Source organism: Mixophyes fleayi, chromosome 5, assembly GCF_038048845.1.
Source record: "Mixophyes fleayi isolate aMixFle1 chromosome 5, aMixFle1.hap1, whole genome shotgun sequence".
Lineage (NCBI taxonomy): Eukaryota > Metazoa > Chordata > Amphibia > Anura > Limnodynastidae > Mixophyes > Mixophyes fleayi.
Window position 1 is genome coordinate 7890716 of NC_134406.1, and position 26300 is coordinate 7917015.

A 26300-nucleotide genomic window follows, 5' to 3' on the forward strand; every position below is an offset into this window, starting at 1 on the left:
TCAATATCAGTCGGCACTTACTCGTGTCCTGTAGTGGGTGCAGAAGATACGGATGAAGAGAAGGCCGCACCTGCGTCCGAACGCACTCACTGTACATGACCTACGTTAGTCCGCCCTTTCCTCCCCCGCTTTGAGTCATGTCATTTACGTTCATACATGAATCTCATGCAGTTAGGTTCATTGGCGTAATTGCTGCTTCTGGTCAAGCGCAGAGCTATTCCACGTAAGATACGCTACACAAACGGACGGGCGTCTGAGCATTAACCAGCCCTCTAAGTCCGATTTAAAAAAAAGTAATAAGTGTACCCCCTTCTCTCAGGTGGTCTAGGTGCACAACTAGGTCCTGGGGTGCTAATTTCATGCCCACTCTTTAATGACAGATCTACCTTATTCCCTGGGCTCTCTACGTGCCCGGGCTCTGTGGGTGGTAAGGTGGAAAAGGGGCCCTGGTACTTTATAAATGCACAAATACAGTTCACAGTATAGTTAGTATAATCATGCACACCAGACCACCCATGATAAAATGTCACTCTGTAGTGAACATGTCTAACACAAGCTTGTCAGTTGAAGCAGAATCTGACAGTACGGTAATGTTTCCCAAGAGCTGACACTCCAGGCCTTGGGGATAATCACTTGTGTCCCTTGTACTGTCCTCTGCAGCAGCTTTCTCTCCTGACTTCCCCACTATTGGGTCACTTATGTTTCACTTCAATATCCCTCGTCCCTTCCTCTGTCTGGACGCTCAGCTTAACTGGTCACTGCTGAGACGCCCCGGCACAGGGAGGATTTGGTGAATACCAATCGGCAGGTACAGAAATGGTCATTTACGAACACCCACAGGTAGCAGAGATACGCAGCAGATACAGATAACTGAAAAATCTGCTCTGATCCTCGTCAAACTCACCTTCAGTATAGAGGACAGACACATATATCATAGAAGTGTCCTAAACATTATTCCCTCAGTTTTTGCCAATCACTGATTTATTATTATCTATATGGCGCCACCATGTTACACCTCTCATCCACATCCGTCCCTGCCCCATAGGAGCTTACAATCTAAATTCTCTAACACACCCACACAAGTTTCCATTTCTGTCTGCAGACAATTAAATTCCCAGTATACTTTTGGAGGATAAAGCAAGTTAAAGAATTCTATCCCGTCTCACCCAGTGTTAGCGAGTAACAGCACAGGGTAGTAGCTATAAGATCATTTCTAGGACCTTTATTTTACTGACTCCCATTGGATGACTCAAATGTAGCCATAGGAATCACTCATCACTGTGAGAAAGCTTTAGCATAGCGTTTATGATGGTCTATAAATATAATTTTCACGAATGAATGACGTAAAGTCTCTGAAACACACTGGCTCAACAGGAAAGAGTCAGTATTATCATCAGGGCCATCTTTTCCATTGGGCACGATAGGCAGGTGCCCGGGGGCCCCACGGGCAAGGGGGTCCCATAGGCAGGGCTCTTAATTAGAATAAAAAATCCTTTCAAAAGAAAAAACCTTCAAAAAAAACCTTCAAGGGTCACTGAGCAAGTAGATCTATCTATTTCTATCTCTATATATCTATATCTATATCCCTATACCTCTCTCTCTCTCTCTCTCTCTCTCTCTCTCTCTCTATATATATATATATATATATATATATATATATATATATATATCTATAATATAAAAGCCTAGCGGCGTGTGTTAGTCTGTGTGTGTAAAAAAAAAAACCAACAAGCTGCAGCGCCACCTGCTGGGCGGAGTTATACACTGACCTACTAAATTCTTAGCATTATCTAATATATAAAAGTAAAAGCCTAGCGGCGTGTGTTAGTGTGTGTGTGTGTGTGTGTGTGTGTGTGGAAAAAACTATTTTCTCAGAAAGGGCTCATCCAATTGACCTGAAATTTGGTATAATGACATTATTTGACAAAAAAATTAGAATAGTGAAGTAAGTTAACTTCCATCATCCCCCCTTCCCCCTGTGGGAGGGGTAGTAAAGGCTAAATTTACGAGTTGAGGGGTCAAACTCATTTTCGTGAGGTAATTTTACCTCATGAACATACATGTGTAGCGGCGTGTGTTAGTGTGTGTGTGTGTGTGTGTGTGTGTGTGGAAAAAACTATTTTCTCAGAAAGGACTCATCCAATTGACCTGAAATTTAGCATACTGACATTATTTGACAAAAAAATTAGAATAGTGAAGTCAGTTAACTTCCATCATCCCCCCTTCCCCCCGTGGGAGGGATAGTAAAGGCTAAATTTACGAGTTGAGGGGTCAAACTCATTTTCGTGAGGTAATTTTACCTCATGAACACACATTAAAAAGGGCGCTTGCATCGGGAAGTAACGCTCTTCCCCTGAGGAGGCTTGGGCTAGGCCCAAATGCATGACAAGAACCTTTTAAGACCTTAAGTGGCTTGATTTCACTAGAATGCATGAGTATCATGCACGGGTTAATATATATATATATATATATATATATGTGTGTGTAGGGGCCCCGATGCACTGCTTTGCCCGGGGGCCCATAATGTTGTTAAGATGGCCCTGATCATCGTTTCCTGAGATTAGACAGAACCTGCATCTATGTCAAATCATGAGATCTCAATGTCCACAGAAACCTAACAAATTACAAGAAGTGTTTCAATAGAAGGAGTGTAACATCCAGACAATGTATACTTTGTAATCTACCTTACTACAAACTATTGTCCTCGGCAAGATTGTAAGCTCTCCGTTAGATGGTACTCTCTTCATTAGAGTGTAAGCTCTCCGTTAGATGGTAAATTTTCTATTAGAGTATAAGCTCTCCATTAGATGGTAAGCTCTCCATTAAAGTGTAAGCTCTCCGTTAGATGGTAAACTCTCCATTAGAGTATAAGCTCTACGTTAGATCGTAAACTCTCCATTAGAGTGTAAGCTCTCCATTAGATGGTACGCTCTCCATTAGAGTATAAGCTCTATGTTAGATGGTAAACTCTCCATTCGATTGTAAGCTCTCCGTTAGATGGTAAACTCTCCATTAGAGTATAAGCTCTACGTTAGATGGTAAACTCTCCATTAGATTGTAAGCTCTCCATTAGATGGTACACTCTCCATTAGAGTATAAGCTCTACGTTAGATGGTAAACTCTCCATTAGATTGTAAGCTCTCCGTTAGATGGTAAACTCTCCATTAGAGTATAAGCTCTAAGTTAGATGGTAAACTCTCCATTAGATGGTAAGCTCGTCATTAGATTGTACACTCTCCATTAGAGTGAAAGCTCTCCGTTAGATGGTAAACTCTCTATTAGAGTGTAAGCTCTCCATTAAAAGGTTAGCTCTCCATTAGAGTGTAAGCTCTCCGTTAGATGATAAGCTCTTCATTAGATTGTAAGCTCTCCGTTAGATGGTAAGCTCTTCATTAGAGTATAAGCTCTCCCATGAGCCCCCATAACCTTTGTTTTCATGTCTGCATTTATTTTGTCTACCTTGTATTTCACATTCCCTGTTTTTCCCACTGCCCTTCAATTCAATAGTGTTACTGACAGGAAGCCTGATTTGCTGGGAAAACAGATTTCCCCCACGACCACGGTATAAATTATCTACCGGTATAATAATCTTCTGAAACTTTTATAGCTATATTTCTGAATGTTACTAGAAGTGCTAGGCATGCTTAGACTTGTAGTTCCCCTGCAGCTGGAGAGCCAGAGGATGTCTGAAAACCCTAATTACACAGCCACACAGGCTGTAAATGCACATGGCTCAGTTTTGCGTTGATTGATACATATCGCTGTGTCTCATGGCTTCTTGGTGTTACATGTTGTACAATAAAACGCTCAGAGACACTTCCCAGAACTCTGGAGTCATCTGTGTTAATTTACAGTAAGTTTAACATTCTAAGACGCTGAAAAGCCTAATTACACCCTGACAGCGGCGGCTGGCTCCCACCTCCCTTTATACATCCATATTTGGTGAATCTGAGCAAACACTCCAACGGGATATTGTCAGATACACTGAGAGATCTAAATAAGATGACTCAGATCATTTAACTCATTCCTAGGACGGTGGGTTATAAACCTGACCTATAAACTGAACATAAGAAGCAAAACTGAGCGTCCTACGGGACAGAATAAAAGTTGAGTAGCAATGATTGTTTTAAGGCACAGGCCCACTGCTATCTTCTGACGCTGGGGGAGGTTTTATTAAACGCTTTTTGTTATTTGTATGTGCGGTTTGTAAAACGGTGAGGTTTACTAAAGGAAAAAACCGCACATCAAGCCTAATTATTTCAAAACGCCAAATCGCACCTTTTATCAAGCTGCAGTTTGCAAAATCAGACGTCAAACCGCCCGAGAAAAAAGGCAGAACTTAGATGTGGCGAGATTGTGCAAACCCGGTACTGTCTGAGCTATCTGGCCTTTCAGAAAGCAGACAAAATGGACATGTTACTAATAATTATGTGTCAAGGAGACAACATTAATCTATTTTATTACGGAGGGAATACTAGTTGATTTATAACGGGGGCAATAATAACATATGATGGGGCACCATTTATAGCGCACACTTGCGTCCTGGGGTCAGATGTTGTCTATCGCTGTCTTACATTATCTATTTCTGCAGACTTGTAATGCTGACACAGTTACTGCTCGAGTGCTAGTTTTGTGTCTGTTAATCGGTTACATATTAATTATATTAAAAAGGAAATATATTTATCTTTCCAAAACCACCAATTAAAAGAAAAGAATTTACAAAAGAGAACAAAACACACACACAACAAAAAGCAGTATTAAATATAATATATAACGTATGTATAATTTATTTAACTTTTTTGGGCCCAAAACAACCGCCATACCCTATTACTCAAAATCAATCGGTTCATTTTCGGGTGTATTGGTAAATGCTGTCGGACGATGACCACAGATCTCTGTCTGTGGGGTCATCTTCCAACACTGATGCCAGCAGAGGTTCACCGGCTGCTCCCGGCATTGACGTAGACCTGGATATTGTCCAATTTGGCCACTTACATGTATAGGCGCTGATTTTATCACTTAGATTTCTGAGCTGGTGGACTGTACAGTGAGTGGTCAGTGTAAGTGAAGGGTAAAAGAATGAATGTTATTCTGTTATAAAATATCCCTCAAATTACATAAGGAGACATTTATCTGTTGTTTGGAACATTTTACCCTTTACATAAGGTGCTTTATGTCCCCTCGAGGAACAGCTGAGTGTTAGTGTAACAGCCAACTCACTTACCTTAAGAATTATTGGCTGAAATGTAAATCTACCACAATGCCAACATTTAGTTAATTATCATTTTAATGAGCACTTACAGTATTAACTGACAACTTGTAATTATCCGCAGGTACATCCAGCCGGTGACTGGGTAACACCAGTTGGCTTCATGAAGGTTCTATGGTGTCGATAATCACTGTCTGGTTTCAGGATCTCATCGTATGTTCGATAAACACCCTGCGGTGACTGTGTCTGCTCCCTCCCTCTCGTACGGTAAGGTACACCCTCCTTCTGTGGGGGCATGACAATATAATGGGGTCTTTATCAAGTGTTTATCCAGCGTCTCTCAAAAATTCAAGGTTTGAGGATAATCTTCCGTGATGTAGACTATCTAAGTGATTAATTCACCTTTGTAAAGTTAAAAGGGGAACTCTGCACAAACTAGTATAGGAAAAATTACCCAGCTTTTCTGCTGTCTTCAACCTATCTACTTGTGAGCTGGAGATTTTAGCTGTTCAGTTTTAAAGTAGTCTAAACACTTGCATCAACCTCCAGGCCACTATAGATACTGTTAGCTTTTTACATTGTTGCAACAATGTTGCAGCTCTCTACAAAATACTTAAATGCTCATTCCACCCACAATTTAGTTATGGGTGAAATTCCATAAGATAAACATTAAACCATGATATTAATTACTCAGTGTATGGCGTTTCTCATCCACCAAGTCCCCCCAATGAAATACCGGATGACTGTATGCCAGAAAGCCACCCTGACAAGTTGGAGTGTCCCTGGTCAGCAGGACATACCACCGTGGGCAAGCTTGCCAATCCCTCACAGCTGGCTCAGGCATGCTAGACACCTGGCACAGAACCCAGAAAATAATCAGTTGTATCTGCAGCAGCACCCTGATTGGGGAATTTAATTATACTAATAAAAAACAATTGTAAAATAAATTAGTTAATAAATATTTTGAAATATATATTTAAAAACCTTTCAACATTGAAAAATGCTTTATTCAAATAATAAAGCAATTTTTTAAAAAATATTTAAAAAAAATGAAACTAACTCTTCCAAACTGTTAGACTTTCTCAATTTTTTTAATGAGTTCTAAAATGTGAAAAATTCTGATGGGTTTTCAAAACCGATTCACTGATACAGTTCAAGCTTCTGTACTGTGGATAATTATTGTCAAAGGCAAAACTAGTTACTCTGTGTATTATTTTGTTAGCTTTTGTATTAGATAATGTCACTAACAGATGATTTCCACCTACAAATTATTAAACATTAATTGGATTGTTAATTTCCTCTTGCAACTTTTATTAAATACATTGCTTCATCGTTCTCTGTATTTCATCTATGTCATTATATAATCAAGCAAAGTAGTTTATTTTTCTTGGCCTTGGATATGATACAAAGCTGCTCTCTATAATCGTGTGTCATGTCTAAGGGTCACAAATGTAAACGACTGTATCTGATGACATAGAGATGGAATGAAACAGTGTATGTAGTGAAAGTGGCAGGAGGGAGTGTAAGGGTCAATAAATTAAAATCATCTGAAGGTGATTCAAGTGCACTATTATGCAAGCATGATTTCTAACACTTCTGCCATCTCCTTTGTAGGCTGATTTGGGGAGTGGCAATGGAGTGCCTGCTCAGCCAAAGCTCTGCCAACAACACAACGGGTGGCGTGTGGCAGAATGGTTCTCATGCAAGCACGGAGAAGCCCCAACTGAACCAACTAGCAGACTTGGACGAGACGTTACATCATAGATTTTATGGTCTTTGGGTTGCACTGTTGGTAATCAACACCCTCATTTTCCTGGTGGGTATAATATTGAACAGTTTGGCCATCTACGTCTTTTGTTTCCGAACCAAAGCAAAGACCACATCGGTCATCTACACCATCAACCTGGTCGTGACTGACCTCCTGGTGGGTCTCTCTCTGCCGACCCGTATCATCATGTACTACAACGTGAAGGCTTGCTCTCACTGCGCCTTTGTACACAGCTTCACCTACTTTGTCAACATGTATTGCAGTATACTTTTTCTGACTTGTATCTGTGTCGACCGCTACATGGCCATCGTACAGGCTGAGGCATCGCGCAAGTGGAGAAACCCTAACTACGCCAAGTGCATATGCATTCTAATTTGGATATTTGCCGTTGTGGTCACCTTCACCATCTTGACCACCACCATAAACCATCCGCAGTGTTGCCTTTTCCAGCTCTTTACATTGACCATCTTTGAGTACTTCGTGCCTCTTATAATCATCACGTTCTACACCCTACGGATCATGTGGGCCTTGTCCAGGTCCACTCTGATGAACCAAAGCCGAGAGAGGCGTATGAAGGCCGTACAGCTTCTCATCACCGTGCTGACCATTTTCACCGTTTGTTTCACGCCCATTCACGTTAGCCAAGTGGTCTTCTGTGCCAACTTATCCATGTCCCGCGATGTAATACTTATTGTCTACCATGTTACAGTAACTCTAAGCAGTCTCAACAGTTGCATGGACCCCATCGTCTATTGTTTTGTCACCAACAACTTTCAGTCCACAATGAGAAGCATCTTTAGAAAGCATCAACCTGAGCCAATGACTTTGGGCATCCTCAATCTACACAAGAGCTCCAAAGGTTCAGGGACAATCACAGCCATATCAAATGCAATAGTAAGCTTGCCTTTACAAAGTACCAACCTTATATAGTGTGGGCCTTCAAGCACTACCTAGACAATGAATGTAATATTTAAAGACGGAGACATTGCGCCCTAGATTATAATGCCTTATCTTCTGGACAAAAGGATTTTTTTATAAGAACAGATGCATTCCAAGGAAGACCTATTTGTACATGGAGATGTAAAAGGTGAATTAAATCGTAGTTATTTCCACTTTTTTGGTTATTTTTTTTTTCTAAATAAAACTATGTATCTACATGCTAATTTGATGCATATAAACCATATGTGCAATAAATTATTTTGGACTTATTGACGGAGCAGGTGATACATTTTTTCCTGCATAACTTTATAAAAAAAGAAAGGAGTTGTCTAAATAAATGGTAAGTATTTGAGAGTAATTCACTGACTTCCACCTTCTGGGCTAGTACAGGAAGTAGGTGCAGGACCGAGTGCCCAAAGTACATAAAGAAATTAAAGCGGGAGCTGTTGGCGTTTGTGTGCCAACTAGGAGGTGAACATCTGGCAGTTACCTGCTATCCCTCCAAACCAGCAAGGGACAGCTGCTTAAGTAAAGGGGGTTAAGCTGGGGCACGTGGTCCCACTTCATTGTTGGGTCCCATAGCAGCCACATGGGCTGCTATCCCACAGTTATTTATTGCTCTGTCTTTCGGAAGATGTATATTTATGGGTATAGATATCTTTCTGTAGACAGTGATTATACTTCATCTTGTGATGGGTGCTGATTGTGGGCAGGTTACAGTACCTCAATTTTATTTCCAGTTGGGGAAAAATAGGTCTCCAATCCTATATATCCATAATGTGACAATACGAAGCCTCTGGTCCTGTCTTTTTCTAGGCTTTCCACCATGTATTAGTTGTCCAGGAGGGCTTACCAGGGTCCTGAGAGCCACCATAGATGGGGTAGATGGAAGACTATTACCAGTGTGTCAGCCCTTGTGGTTGCAATGGACCCAGCTGTGAGGTGAGGCGCTACGGAATCTGCTGACGCTATATAAATAAATGTTGATGGTGATAATGATGTTGATGGTGATGAGGATGTTGATGATGATGTTGATGATGTTGATGATGAAGATGATGATGATGATGATGATGTTGATGATGGTGATGATGTTGATGATCTTGATGATGATGATATTAATGATGATATTGATGATGAAGGTGATGATGATGTTGATGATGATGATGATGTTGAGGACAGCCCGATGATGTGTGTCCATCTGCTCCAGGCCCGGTTCTGCTCTTCTGGGCTTCCAGTTCCACTGTGTCAGTGTTTTATAAAACAAAAATATAATAAGAATAAATTAAAGTTGAAGCAGAGGTCCTCCATATATGTGTCAACTCCTGCACATTCTCAGAAGAGTAGAGGGAAGGGCTTGGAGTTTGCATCCATTCCCTTACAAGTCCGGATTTGATGGAAAACTTACTTAGGCTTAGACCCAGGAGAGCAAATTTTTAAACATATTTTCTTATGTCCCAAAAGGTGGTTTGTAATTCAACATTGATTGTTGTTTTAATTAGGAAGTACTCTACATTACATTGGTTTCTATACAAATGGAAGATGGTGAAGTCTGAACTCTATGGTGATTTGGAACGGGGTGATAGAGGGGTAAAATGTATAAATTCAGGCACGTCTCATGCTCCTTAAAGCTATTTGATATGCATCCAATCCTGACCAATGATTACTGGTAAGGGTTTGGTCAGTTATCAGAGAAAGTCTACATAAGACTGTGCACAACTAATTAGTTTTAGGATGGTTCTGAGTTTAGAGGTCACCAGCTACCCTGCTTGGAGTCACAGGCAGTGATAACCACATTAGAGGAACTGAGAGATTTCACTATTCCCCAATACACTACTGTACTTAATCAGAACATTAAACCTACTGCTGCTCCCAGTTCTACTGTACTTAATCAGAACATTAAACTTACTGCTGCATTCAGTTCTTCTGTACTTAATCAGAACATTAAACTTACTGCTGCTCCCAGTTCTACTGTTCTTAATAGCACATTAAACTTACTGCTGCTCCCAGTTCTACTGTTCTTAGCAGAACATTAAACTTACTGCTGCTCCCAGCTGCTGACAACCTGGAGATATAAGAGTCTATAAGAAGCACCCTTGTCCTCATTCCTACTCATTAAAGTGGATAGCGGCCTGTAATTTGCTTAACGCTACAATCCTTGTGCTGAATCCCACCACCTTTGGACTATGCACCGGTGGGTGTTGGCAGCACTTGAAGCTGCTCTTACGTTTCCCATATTAATAGCCCTTATCTATCTAGTGTCCAAACATTCTGCACATTAGTCCCTGCCCCAGTGAAGCTTACAATCAGTTTTCCTACCGCAGGTACACAAACTTACACAGAAATCAAATAAGCATTGTGAGAAAAATCCAAGTGAACATGAAGAAATTAAACGTAATACAAATCGCACCAAGATGGCTATCAAACCCAAGACACCAGCGCTGTGCGGCAGGACTGTTAGACACTGTGCCAACTTCTATTATCAAAGCCTTGAATTCATCATTTAAGTGGTCCTAAGGATCTAACGTCTATAACGTTAGTGAGTAGATTTTTTTCGCCTACACTATTCATGTGAACATAGAGTGTAACAATAGACTCATTGCGTAAGCCCAGACTATATACATTTAAAAGAACAGTTAATACCCCAGGTGAGATCAAAGTTAAAGCCCCCTTCACTTCTATTGTTGTGTTCCTATTATTTCAAAGTTTAACTTCATAGCCAAATTATTGACCATTCGTCACATCCCGGCGCTGAAACCAAGAGATGCAAAGACAAATATTTATGATCAGTGTTTAGGTTTTGTTCCATTAATAGCAGAGAATTAAACAACTGCAACATTATCTGTTATTCTGTGTTCTTCATTTCTTGACACCCTAAAGCTCGTATGGCATTCCTCCACTTTACTACAAAGCTCAGATAATAAAAACACTTTACTCAAAAAAAAAAGTATCCAATCGTCCCAAATTCAGCCGATTTCTTTCAAACTAGAGCTAAACCTACAATTCTTCTTCACCTGCCCCAAATCCAACTCGCGGTATGTTTAGAGAACGTCGTAGTCAAGAGGACGAAAAGGGATCAAACATTTTTAATAGAAAATCATGACAAAGTTTACTTAAGTTTAAAAGTCCAAAACACCCACCACATTCTTGATTTCAAAGTCATACTCATTGCAATAATTTTAATTAACTATTTCTATATGAAAATGTATGAAATATTAAGAAAGTGATGGATAATAATATTTCTGTAGAAGAGCTTTAGCTAACCTCTATAATGGTGTAAACATTGTTTTCATGTTTTTCTAGCAATCTAGCATAGTTCCTAATTGTTTGTGATAATGGTCTCACAACAAAACAGCTCTGCCATGTTACCCAATGTCATACGGGACATTGTTAGGTCAGGATAAGGACATAACAGAGATCAGGAGAAGGGGAGTCAGACACAACCAAATTTGCTTGCGTATGGTTTGTACGTAAGTAAGTGGGCTGTAATGTATTGGCCTGTACGTGCCCTCCTACAACTTTTACTTAACATTTGCTTGTTTTTAGATTCATTCTATGCTTTACTGTCATGTGTAATACAAAGGTCACGATACAATTATATCCAGTACAGAGAGCGCAGGAGCGTTGTATCTCCCAACAATGATAACCAGACTCTGACAAATTAGATAAATATATGATTAAAAATCACAGAAGGAGCTACACAGAGAACGTATTTATTAAACGTTGCAGAAGAGAATGTACAATACAATGAACTAAAGTCATCTGAAGGTGGACAATTTCAATAAAGAAACCGATTTGTTTAACAACATGATTAAAGGTCATCATATACCCAAAATATGCTTATTTTTCCAGTTGCTTGACAGTGGAGGTTTGGGATATAACTGTTGTCGTCCGTCCCCCGTCCCCCCCACGGCTGTACACATAGAAAGGAATGCTGAGTATGGGATGTTGTGCCACGTCATGATATCCCTCAACGCACAGCACTTAGTAATTTGTCAGTGCTTTATAAATAAAAACATAATAATAATCTAAAAGTGGGCAAATTAAAAGGATCGGGGGTAGGGAACAAGCAGAACAGGTTGTGGGGGTTTTATTGTATCGATTTAGCATGTTTAAATGTTGTCAGTTATGTATAAGGTGAATTATATAGTGATATGGGATTGATACACTGATGTGTAGGGATTATAAAGAGGTATGAAATGGAGGACATACTGTGATGGAGGCCACACTGGGATGGAGGACACACTGGGATGGAGGACACACTGGGATGGAGGACATACTGTGATGGAGGCCACACTGGGATGGAGGACACACTGGGATGGAGGACATACTGAGATGGAGGACACACTGGGATGGAGGACATACTGGGATGGAGGCCACACTGGGATGGAGGACACACTGGGATGGAGGACACACTGGGAAGGAGGACATACTGGGATGGAGGACACACTGGGATGGAGGACATACTGTGATGGAGGACATACTGTGATGGAGGCCACACTGGGATGGAGGACATACTGGGATGGAGGACATACTGGGATGGAGGACACACTGGGAAGGAGGACACACTGGGATGGAGGACATACTGGGATGGAGGACATACTGGGATGGAGGACACACTGGGAAGGAGGACACACTGGGATGGAGGACATACTGGGATGGAGGACATACTGGGATGGAGGACATACTGGGATGGAGGCCACACTGGGATGGAGAACACACTGGGATTGAGGACATACTGGGATGGAGGACACACTGGGATGGAGGACATAATGGAATGGAGACCACACTGGGATGGAGGACATACTGGGATGGAGGCCACACTGGAATGGAGGACATAATGGAATGGAGGCCACACTGGGATAGAGGTCATACTGGGATGGAGGCCACACTGGGATGGAGGACATATTGGGATGGAGGCCACACTGGGGTAGAGGACATACTGGGATGGAGGCCACACTGGGATGGAGGACATACTGGGATGGAGGCCACACTGGGATGGAGCACATACTGGGATGCAGGTCATACTGGAATGGAGGACACACTGGGATTGAGGACATACTGGGATAAAGGCCACACAAGGATGGAGGAAATACTGGGATGGAGGACATACTGGGATGGAGGACACACTGGGATGGAGGACATACTGGGATGGAGGCCACACTGGGATAGATGTCATACTGGGATGGAGGCCATAATGGAATGGAGACCACACTGGGATGGAGAACATACTGGGATGGAGGCCACACTGGGATGGAGGACATACTGGGATGGAGGACATACTGGGATGGAGGACATACTGGAATGGAGGCCACACTGGGATGGAGGACATACTGGTATGGAGGCCACATTGGGATGGAGGATACACTGGGATGGAGGACACACTGGGATGGAGGCCACACTGGGATGGAGGATACACTGGGATGGAGGCCACTCTGGGATGGAGGATATACTGGAATGGAGGACACACTGGGATGGAGGACATACTGGGATGGAGGACACACTGGGAAGGAGGACACACTGGGATGGAGGACATACTGGGATGGAGGACATACTGGGATGGAGGACATACTGGGATGGAGAACACACTGGGATTGAGGACATACTGGGAAGGAGGACACACTGGGATGGAGGACATACTGGGATGGAGGACATACTGGGATGGAGGACATACTGGGATGGAGAACACACTGGGATTGAGGACATACTGGGATGGAGGACACACTGGGATGGAGGACATACTGGGATGGAGGACATACTGGGATGGAGAACACACTGGGATTGAGGACATACTGGGATGGAGGACACACTGGGATGGAGGACATACTGGGATGGAGGACATAATGGAATGGAGACCACACTGGGATGGAGGACATACTGGAATGGAGGACATAATGGAATGGAGACCACACTGGGATGGAGGACATACTGGGATGGAGGACATACTGGGATGGAGGCCACACTGGGATAGAGGTCATACTGGGATGGAGGCCATAATGGAATGGAGGACATACTGGGATGGAGGCCACACTGGGATAGAGGTCATACTGGGATGGAGGCCATAATGGAATGGAGACCACACTGGGATGGAGGACATATTGGGATGGAGGCCACACTGGGGTAGAGGACATACTGGGATGGAGGCCACACTGGGATGGAGGACATACTGGGATGGAGGACATACTGGGATGGAGGACACACTGGGATGGAGGACATACTTGGATGGAGGCCACACTGGGATAGATGTCATACTGGGATGGAGGCCATAATGGAATGGAGACCACACTGGGATGGAGAACATACTGGGATGGAGGCCACACTGGGATGGAGGACATACTGGGATGGAGGACATACTGGGATGGAGGACATACTGGAATGGAGGCCACACTGGGATGGAGGACATACTGGTATGGAGGCCACATTGGGATGGAGGATACACTGGGATGGAGGACACACTGGGATGGAGGCCACACTGGGATGGAGGATACACTGGGATGGAGGCCACTCTGGGATGGAGGATATACTGGAATGGAGGACACACTGGGATGGAGGCCACACTGGGATGGAGGCCACACTGGGATGAAGGACATACTGGGATGGAGGACACACTGGGATGGAGGACATACTGGGATGGAGGACACACTGGGATGGAGGCCACTCTGGGATGGAGGACATACTGGGATGGAGGACATACTGGGATGGAGGCCACACTGGGATGGAGGACACACTGGGATGGAGGCCACTCTGGGATGGAGGACATACTGGGATGGAGGACATACTGGGATGGAGGCCACACTGGGATGGAGGATATACTGGGATGGAGGACACACTGGGATGGAGGCCACACTGGGATGGAGGACACACTGGGATGGAGGCCACTCTGGGATGGAGGACATACTGGGATGGAGGACATACTGGGATGGAGGCCATACTGGGATGGAGGATATACTGGAATGGAGGACATTTTTGGAAACCCAGAAAGAAAAGTGACACTCATAAGCCCATATAGGAGAACTAGAAAAGTGGAGAAGTGTAACACATATTAGTAAATGAAGTTAAAGTACTGGGAATTTAGAGGCCAAGTCAAATCTTTGTCATGTTCCTCAAACCATTCCTGAACAATTTTTGCAGTGTGGCAGAGCGAATTATCCTGCTGAAAGAGGCCACTGCCATCTCAGTGAATACTGGTGGTATGAAGGGGTGTTCTTTGTCTGCAACAATGCTTAGGCAGGTGATACGTGTCACAGTAACATGCACGTGAATGTCAGGATTCCCAGCAGAACATTGCTCAGAGCATCACACTGCTTCTGCCCGCTTGCCTTCTTCCCATAATGCATCATGGTGCCACCTCTTCCTCAGGTAAATGCCGCACACGCACCCGACCGTCCACATAATGTAAAAGAAAACATGACTCATCAGACCAGGCCACCTTCTTCCATTGCTCCATGGTCCAGTTCTGACGTTCACGTGTCCATTGTAGGCACTGTCGGCAGTGGGCGGGTCTGCGTGGGTACTCTGACCAGTCTGCAGCTATGCAGCCCCATACACAGAAGGCTGAGATACACTGTGTGCTCTGACACCTGTCTATCATAGTCAGCATTAACTATTTCAGCAATTTGTGTTACAGTAGCTCTTCTGTGGGATTGGACCAGACGGGAGAGCCTCTGCTCCTGTCGCGCACCTATGAGCTTTGGACGTCTATGACCCTGTCGCCGGTTCACCGGTTGTCCTTCCAACGACCACTTTTGGTAGGTACTAACCACTACATACACCGCATAAGTCCTGCCGTTTTGGAGATGCTCTGACCCAGTCGTCTAACCATCAAAATTTGGACCCCGTCATAGTCGCTCAGATCCCTACATTTGCCCATTTTTCCTGCTTTCAACGCATCAACTTCAAGAACTGACTGTTCACTTGCTGCCTAATATATCCCATCCCTTGACAGGTGCCGTTGTAACCAGATAAGCAATGATATTCACATTACCTGCCAGTGGTGTAATGTTGTGGCTGATTGGTATGTATATATATATATATATATATATATATATATATATGTATACGTAGATATATATATGTATGTGTATATATTTATACGTATACGTATATATATGTATATGTATACATTTATATGTATACGTATATATTTATATCTGCATTGTGATTATATATAGTATATACCGTATTGTCTTGCTACAGTCACTTTAGCTATTATGAATAGGTTGACATTATCTAAGTGGTAAAGGACTGGAGTAGATAGTAACATCTGTAATACATCATAATTCTGGATGTGCGGTATAGTGTATCATATATTGTGTGTGGTTATTAGCAGTGATTAATGGATATTAATGATTATATACCCACACAGACCCTTATCAGATTCCAAATGAAAATAGATTAAAAAAAAAGTCCTGACATTTCCAGAACATGGAAAAAAAGGAGACATAGGATATAGGAAACATTTCACATGGAGTAAAACAGACCAGCGTTGGTAGATGAGGAGTCTGGATACCATGAAAATAGATGAAAATAAGTTAGAGACATCCATACCCTAAAACCAGGACCCCCCCCCCCCCATATCAGTAGGGTTCAGCACTGCCTGTTATTAAGTATCTGAAACGCTCGTTCTAGTGACCTTTTAATGTTATTACCCTGAGCATTTGCTGAACTTGATGCAGATCGATTTCACTGAAAATGCCGTGAAGTTACCACAACTGTGCACTTATAGAACCACCGTTGGTCTGCACCGATGCCGGAACAATCCCGGAACTGGAGCTGTGTAGAACAACATGTGTGAATGTACCAAAAATAGGTATCATTGATATAATACATGGATGTTTATTGCAAAATGCTGGCAGCAAATACTTCCTGGTTTTTATTTGGGGGGGGTTTCCTTGAAGAAGCTAACTCAGCGAAACGCGTGTTGGACGAAATTTGATAAAATATCTTTAACCATTAAAGATATTGAAATTAAATAGACTCTGCAAACAAGATGAAGAAAGCTTTGACTAGCTCCGAGATATGGTGGTGCCTTCTAGGGCAGATAGTAATTCCCAATTAGTGTGAATGAATGAATGAATGAATGAATAATTGAATGAATGAATGAATGAATGAATGGATGAATGGATATCCTATAGAGGCAGAATATCGATACACACAGAGCAACAATAGCAAAATTATTTACAGCTTAGAGCTAACCAAACAGCAGTTACCGCGAACAATCTGGATGTAAAGAGCAAATTCCTCTGATTGCAACAATGTATCCACTCTCATAAATATTATGTAAAAATCAGAACTCACAGTTGATTTAGTTTTACACAATAGTAGAGACAGCATTAAAAGCAATTCTGCCAACATACAAGTGCTTAATCATGTTAAGCCATTATTTAACCCTCATTTTTACAGTGGGAATTATATAATAGTTAAGAAAGGGATTTAAGGTATTCTCAGCATTTTAAAATATCACATTAACTCACTATTTTCACTTTTGTTATCATTTCGCTTATTTTAAATACAATATTTTATTTGCAAGTAAGAAAGATTATTTTTTAAATAAATGGAATTTACAATCTCTAAATGTGAAGACACTATGAGACTGTAAGTGCACTACATTAAACAAATTCTGCTCTCCTAAACTTGTATATTTCATTTAATTTGCTGTTAGCACCTCAAACAAATTGATAAATATTCAATGTATAAACAGCAAGTTAACATACAACTTTCATTATTATAATAACTGACCATATTGAGATACAGGGGTATATTTACTAAACTGCGGGTTTGAAAAAGTGGAGATGTTGCCTATAGCAACCAATCAGATTCTAGTTATTTAACACATTCTACAAAATGATAACTAGAATCTGATTGGTTGCTATAGGCAACATCTCCACTTTTTCAAACTCGCAGTTTAGTAAATATACCCCACAGTCTCTCAATAATAAATACTGGTGCGACAATCCCTTTTAAACTATACCTTGTACTACTTACCTGTTCCGACTGTTCCCTAGTAACTACTAGTGAATTATTATTTCTTCCCGTTTTTCCTGGTTGCCATGGACGACGGTATCCGTGCAGCCTGAATGGAGTTCTATCCCCTGTGCAGCATTGTAGAATGACTGACAGTCCCTGCGCTATATTAATGGTCCTAGCACTGTCAATCAGAGCCTGAGACTTTTTATGGGGGCAAAACTTTGTTACAGATGCCTATAGAGAACTAGGAATACATGAAGAGAAAAGCCAGCCATTACTTTGATATGATATTATTATTTATTATTTAATATTGTTTATTTATATACCACCAATCATATTAAACAGCGCTGTACAGAGAATATGTAATCGTTTACATCAATCCTTGTCACATTGGAGTTTACAGTCTATATACCCTATCATACACACATACTAAGGTCCATTTGTCAGAAGCCAATTAATCTACAATTATGTTTTTGGACTGTGGGAGGAAACCAGAGCACCAGAAGGAAACCTACGCAAACACAGGGAGAACAAACAAACACACACAAGTAGAGGTCTGGTCGCAATCGAACCCATGACCCCAATGCTAACCATTGCAAACAGCCAGTTAATACTAGGTATAAACTGATACTTATATTATGTAACTAATATTCAAAACTAAATAACGATGAACTTATATATATATTTAAAACAAATAATAAAAAAATCACATAGAAAACGGAGGACTGTAATGTCACACTTAAACTATAAGACAGGGATCATTCATCACCTGGACCAGAGGGAATACAGCGTTCAGTAGATAGCAGGAGGCTTAGCGATCTGTCCGTGATACCTCTGGTATATTTAGGATAATAAAGGGACCACCATGGATAACAAGAGGGAAGTAGATTATTCACTGATCTCTTATGAGGCCCCAAATGTCAAACAATTATCCAGTTACAGCAGAATTAGGGGAAACAGTTAGTGAAGAAACCAGGACTCGAATCTCAGATGGGACGTATCAAACGTCACTATCCCCCAATACAGAATGTGTCACCGGCGGCCTTTATATTGTCACACGATCACCTCTATAAGGACAGAGAGGATGGCGAAGGCTTCCTGTGGATGGATGACTGCGGGGTCACCGGGATTAAAAACTGTTATTATTGAAGATCAGATGTGAGAAATGTCTACGATATAAAAGCTCGAGAAACAAGAAGATACAACAATAATATAAACACGCGGGGGGGGCCATTGTGTGACAGCTGACAGATACCTTGTGTAATAACGCCCACGTTTCTACCTAATATTCATCAGACTGTTTAGAGCTCTACGGCTGATTCATCTGGGAAAGCACAATTTGGGCCGGAGTCATTAAGGAGAGCAAAGCATAAAAAAATAGTAACTTTGCACCTTGGCAAAACCATGTTGCATTGGAGGGGGGGGGGGGGTAAATTTAAAATGTGAGCACAGATTTATAGTTGGGGTGAGACATGTCCCAGATCAACTTTACATTTCAGTGTAAAAATAAAGCTACCAAGTATGTGTGTGATACATGAAAAAGCAGCCGGTATTTATCTTATGTGCAAAATAATAAACTAATTTGCACCCCTTGTACTGTAAAATGGTTTGTCCAGGAGCAAATTTACTCCTTTTTTTGCTTTGCTGTCCTTAATGACTCCGGCCTAATTTGTGTTTAATAAAATCAGAATGAAGCGTGCACATCTGTCCATATTGAAGTAAAAGCGGATCTCAAGAAACATTTCCATCTGAATCTGGGTATAATTACGCTCTGCATATAGGGCACTTGTGTATACAGACAGACAGAGAACAGAACACGATACACGCGATGTATATGTATATAAAGTCCCATCAGAACGCACAGAAACAAATACATATAATTAACACCTGTTAATACTATAATCATGCATAAAAATTATTTTTTTTTACATAAAATACATTTATTAGGATGTTCTTAATGTACTGTACATAAAATACATTTTTACAGATGCTCTTATTTGCAGACACATGTTCTAGCTGTATACGTGACCATCATCCCAGAGCCGTAACTTAGAATTCTAGTGCCCTGGGCGAGAAAGACAAATGCCGCCCCCCTACCCCTCAATTTTAACCAAATTAACCTAAAATATTCCTAAATTGCGTAGGTTAGCGCTCAGGGGGTTGGGGGGAGCTCACGGGGGGGGCCTCCATTAACCCGGGGGCCTCCATTCCCGTAATCCGGCCCTGCCTGTAGCTGGTGCAAGTGATACAACTGAATAACAAGTATCTTAGAGATGCCCGGTGTACATACAATATGTTTATATAGTCCATCCTCCTTGCATACACATGTTTGGTGCTATGGCATGTCAGTCATCACTATCAGTCGGCACTTACACCTGGTCTGTAGCTGGGGCGAATGAAACGTCGGAAAACAAGTGTGCGTACAAGAAACCCAGGACTTGAATCGGCCACATCCGTATCGGCACGCCCTCACTGTGCAAAGCCTACGTTAATCCGTCCCATCCCACTCCCGTTCCGTGTCTCTATTCGTAGGTGTAAGTGTCATTTGCGCCCAGACGTGAATTACGTGCAATTGTGTGCATTGTCACCAGGTCCGTCTCCGAGCATTTCACACAAGATACGGCACACAAACAGACTCACGTCTGAACGTGATTCAGACCCATAGCGTCTAATCATCTACAAGTAGCAGAAGACTAATGTAACGCTGACAATTTTTATCAAAGTACTTTAAATCTTGCAAAATACTAGAAGGTTGATAATTGTTTTGTGCCCTCTCGCCCTCAGAAACCTGCGAGTATCAATGAGAATGATGCAGCGCGCTCTGATAACAATGGTATTGCCAGCGCATTCGATGAATACTTTGTGGGCTGTGGTACTCCTTTCTGGGCAACGCATTACCGTAAAGAGCGTTACGATGCCTGTGTTGAACACAATCATATACTTTTCCCAACAAAATATAGATCACAAATTTATTCCATAATGTGACCTCAACATTTCAGTCTGCTATTTGATGGTGTGATCACAAACGCCAACATTGTGACATCACCAAATATAGATCCCAGAGTCCAGACGTAGACACGGGCACACTGGCAGACAGTGCTCTCTATTCAAGGCTATTAAATGATCTTCCTGGCTGGAAGGACGCAGCCTTCTGAAATGTCTGAGCGACGCCAGATTAAAGTTGACTTAATGCAGTGGAGAAGAGATCATATATCAACAAACTTCTTACAAAAAGGAACTTTCTAGTTTACTTCAAAAAGTTTCTGGTTAAATCTCTACCAGTGTCAACGTCTAGTGAACTTGTGCTGAAATTTTTAGCTCTTTTTCTCCATCTAGTGGACACTTAAAAACATAGCGGGTGTCTGCAAATCCCAAAATCCAATATATAGCCCTTATCAAATTTGCCACACACTTTGCAGCCATTTTTTCTGCTCCTGTGAAATTTGAAGTTGCAACCAGGGACATACACCATGGCGATAAACTAGAAAAATCTATATATATTGTTTTTCATCAGTCGTCTCTCTAAGGCTCTTACATGTGTTATTGCACACTCAGATGGAGCACTGTACTGAATAATAAAAAATCTAAAGTCTTCTGTGGTGACGCTGCCACACACACACTGCTGTCCCTGCCCGCTACATAGTATTTCTACTTACACATGGCACAACCTAAGCTGAAAGGAAACAGTGGAACATCTGGAATATGAGAAGATTCTCATTACAGACACAGAGCTTCCTCCTCACAATCCTCACATATATATGTGCTCACAGGTACATCATTGTTTCAATGTATTTTTGTTTTATAATTTCTTCACTGGGGATGAAAAGCTGATTCCCATCGAGAATTTATATTGTTGCACATTCCAAGAAACCAGCATTATGTGTATGAAATAGAGATATCGTTCAAAAATGCCTTATTTCACCATCCACAGAATTTTTCTTGTTTGTTATAAATGTTTCCAAATTGAACAAATTCCACTGAGGATAAGAAGAGCTCTGATATGTTACAGTTCTGATCCCACTGAGAAACAGCTGAGTGTGAATTTCATACTGTTATTAGTAACAGCCTACAGGATACAATATATTTATTTTTCCTCTTGCTCTGTAAAACTGTAAATCTCCAACTGTCAATGGTCAAAATGTACTGTCCTAAAATGTAAACTAGATACATTACAATGGCAGCATTTGTGGCCCTCCAACCTTCAAAAGGGCCACACATTACCCTTAATTTCAAGAATAAAAAAGGCAGAAATCATCATCATCTATTTATTTATATAGCGCCACTAATTCCGCAGCGCTGTACAGAGAACTCATTCACATCAGTCCCTGCCCCATTGGAGCTTACAATCTAAATTCCCTAACATACATAGTACATACAGACCGAGAGAGACTAAGGGCAATTTAATAGCAGCCAATTAACCTACCAGTATGTTTTTGGAGTGTGGGTGGAAACCTGAGCACCCGGAGGAAACCCACGCAGACACGTAGAGAACATACAAACTCCGCACAGATAAGGCCATGGTCGGGAATCCAACTCATGACCCAAGGGCTGTAAGGCAGAAGTGATAACCACTAAACCCCCACATCACTCATCCCAACATGCCCCCACATGCTCCAAAATAGCTCTACATGCCCCAACAAGCCATCTGATCTCACATGCAACTCAGACCTCCTCTCAGATCACCCCAACACATCCCCCAGACCTCACCACATACCCCTCAAACCTCCACACTTGCCCATCAGACTTCCCCTATATGCAGAAGCGGAACTAGCGAGCTGTGGGCCCCGGTGCAGGGAAGCGAGGATGGGGGAACAGGGGCCCACAGCTTGTAAGTTCCCCGTGCAGCCTGCCCTATTATCTCCATGGGCCCCCTGTGCACCCCACCTGCTGCACCAATGATAGTTCCCCTCATGCCTCTCTAATCTCCCAGGTTTTAAATTAATGAAACAGCTGGATCCGGCTGAGGACAGAGGGGACCACGCGGTCCGTGACCTCTGCAGCACCGGGTGAGTGTGGGGAAAGGGAGGTGATTATAATACATGTAGATGGTGACATGGGCAACTTAATGCTAAGGTCGGGGGCTAATAACTTCATAGTGGGTGGGAGATTTCAATGCAAAACAGTTATATTATTTTTGTTCTCCTTACTAGTTTCTCACACACATTACAGAGCCTATCGTGGCCTCACATGTACTCGGTGACCGTGTTTTATGCACAATTTAAACTAACTCCAACAGGGAAAATAAATATGTTTATTCAACTTAGAATATGAAATAATAAGTATATATCTACATATCAGAATTGCTCAGGACTCACATGTTTTGTGACATTGTTGCTTATTGCACAGCGCAATACATAAGGAATAAAACCTATTAAAATAATTATATAAAATTATATAATCTATAAAAACAGATCTTCTCTATGTTAACAGGAAGTGATCCGGCATCACTCAGATCCAAAGTGTGTGTTTGCATACTTGCTAACTCACCCGGCATGTTCAGGTGACTCCCGAAATTCGGATAGGTCTCCAGGACTCCCAGGAGAGCAGGCAACTATCCCGCAAAAGGCAACTTGCTGTCAAAATGACACGATTCGCGGTGAATCGCGTCATTTTGGCCCCCACCCTCCGTGGAAAAAACTGCATTTTGTCACAGGGGCGGGGTCAAAATGACGCGATTCACCGCGCCCTGCCCCTCCCGCCCTCCAACCTTTACAATTTTAAAATCAGTCTTCTCCTATGTGGTAGATGCAAGTAAGGGTGGGGGGATATCGGGAGGGGCCCCTGGCTATACCACTCACTACTACTTATCTCTCCCACAATGCTTTATTCAGAGTAATACATAACAGTGTGTGCTGTGCTGGGTATTGATGCATAATGTACCTGAAGTATTATGTATCGACCAGTGGAAAGAGAGCACAGGATGTATGGTTTCCTAATAAAATAAAATCATGCGTTATTAGAGGATATCATCAGTTTATTTTTTTTTAAAAACTTACAGTATGTAAAAATTTGGAAACAGATCACTAGATGGCGCCCTCGTCACACTGTTCACAGACACTATAGGCCAGAGTCATTTAGGAAATGTTTCTCTGTTTTTTGTGTGTATCGTACAATTCCCTTCTGCGCATGTCCAGAACGAGGACACTCAGCCGCCAACGAAAGCAAGTCCGCTGCGTATGCAGGCGCAAATGACAGTTACGACGGCCTATGAGTTCGGGAAGTGAACGGGGCGGGGAATGGGCGTGTGCCCGTACTCGATGCAAAATGTGGGCGTGCCAAACTGAAGCGAATGCAGCCAGGTCAGAATGAAGCTCTGCGTGTGTGAAAGTTTCTTGTTTTTCTTCCGTATCTCTTGCACCAGCTAAGGGGCTAGTCTAGGTCCTGGGTCAGTAGCGTTTGCATGATATAACATGTGTCTGCTATCAGGAGCAACTGTAACAATGTATTTTATGTACAGTAACATTAAGGACAGCCTGATAAATGTTTTTCAAAGGGGAAAAAAAATTTATTTTTTTTTTTATACAATTTCCATTTCTAATCATGAATGACTGTATTATTGACAGGTAACATTAATTGATTAATATTTTTTTTTCTGTGCGTTCTTTTGAGCTTTCATATTCCATATACATATTGTACGCATCCTGCGGTGTCTGGTCTAGTACAGCAGAGTGAACCTACACCTGTAGTCATCACCACACGTAGCTTGAAATCCGCACCTTGCTGACTCTGGGAGTAGGCAGAGCCGAGTGACGAGCTGTTGCGAACAACAGCACAATGCACTCGGTAAACTGCCTTAATGACTCAGGCCCTATCTGTACTGTATGTACGTACATGTATAGTAAGTACTTCTGGAGAAATGCTCTAAATTGATGAAACAACAAAATAATTTTACGCTATTTTCAATTAAAAAACTAATTAGGCTGTAAAAAAATATGTCTCATTTGCAGAGTCTTCTTAGGAAAGCTGTCATCCTCTATTCCTTTCAGAAAGGATAAATTCCTACTTTTTTTTTAATTTTAAGAGCAGATTCCGTTCAGTTGGAAAAACTACATAAAAAGAATAATTCACTTCACTTGACGCTAACTAAACCCCGCTCACTTTGTATTCCTTAACATAAGGCAGAAAAAAATGTATCCTTCCCTTGTTTATTTTTACGCAGTCAGAGCAGCCTTTACTAGTTACCCCAAACTGTATTCTGCAATATTTAAAAGTTATTTAAACATTATTTTGATACCAAATATTTCAACTCTGTTAAGGGGTTAATGTCTTTATGTGATTCATACTAAATTGCATAAATGTATATATGTTTTATTTTAATTCTAATAGCAGATTGTTTCCATTTACTTTGCTCTTTAATTAATAGAATATGCTTTAGCATAAGCTTAGCTATCCATGACACCTAAGCTTATGTTACAGCAGGTTATCATATGCTACTAACAAGGGCACCCTATGGAGTCTTCCTGGGTCTCAGCAGATCCGGAGATCAGATATGGTGAAAACTGCACAGATACAGTGATCCCGCGTATTCCCACACGTCACCTGACTTAACACCCTGTGGTAGATTTATCAAACTTTCTAAAAAGGAAAAGTGTAGGCGTTACCCATAGCAACCAATCAGATTCTATTCTCTAGAACACTATAGGAAATGCTAGCTAGAATCTGATTGGCTGCAATGGGCAGCTCCATTTTTATTTTTTTATTGGGTTTAATAAATCTACGCCCATGTTTCAATCATTCAGGCACAGCATTGACATACAACCAAATTAAGGAGAGAAAAAAAGTGTTTTCTCCCATTAAAAGGTCTGGTGATAAGCTTCAACTCTGGCGAAAATGACTGAAAAAGGATTATTTTTATTTTGGCCAAATAATGTAAGGGGTAACTCCAGAGAAATGACGGCAGGGGCGGGCTGGGCCGGGGGGCAGGGGAGCATCGGTCCCCCGGGCCGCTCAGTCTGACCCCTGTTCGGGCCGCCACCCCCCCGTGGATACATGTTTTTCTTTAATATCACCTGCGGCCACATCACAAAACAAGCAATGCGGCTGCTTCAGCGCACAGGCATGTCATGTGATGCGACAGCCTGTGCGCCCCCCCGGGCTGAACTGTGCCAGCCCGCGCCTGAATGATGACAGCACTAACCCCGTTTTCGCCGTATGGGCTTGTAAAAAATGAACGAAGTGGTAAAAAGGTTAACTTGATATTTTTAACTCATCATTATCATCATCATCATCATCACCATTTATTTATATAGCGCCACTGATTCCGCAGCGCTATACAGAGAACTCATTCACATCAGTCCCTGCCCCATTGGAGCTTACAGTCTAAATTCCCTAACATATACACATACAGACAGAGTGAGAGACTAGGGTCAATTTTTATAGCAGCCAGTTAACCTACCAGTATGTTTTTGGAGTGTGGGAGGA

General features: G+C 41.9%; 1 protein-coding gene across 1 annotated transcript in view; it reads left to right on the forward strand.

Moving 5' to 3' along the window:
• Positions 1 to 8185, forward strand: part of GPR20 (G protein-coupled receptor 20) — a 32923-nt gene extending 24738 nt beyond the window's left edge. Inside the window, exons 2-3 of the mRNA XM_075211208.1 lie at positions 5334 to 5476; positions 6824 to 8185. Of these exons, the coding sequence (XP_075067309.1) occupies positions 6843 to 7907 (1065 nt within the window). The 5' untranslated portion in view covers positions 5334 to 5476; positions 6824 to 6842 and the 3' untranslated portion in view covers positions 7908 to 8185. The remainder of the gene's footprint in view (positions 1 to 5333; positions 5477 to 6823) is intronic.
• Positions 8186 to 26300: the final 18115 nt, after the last annotated feature.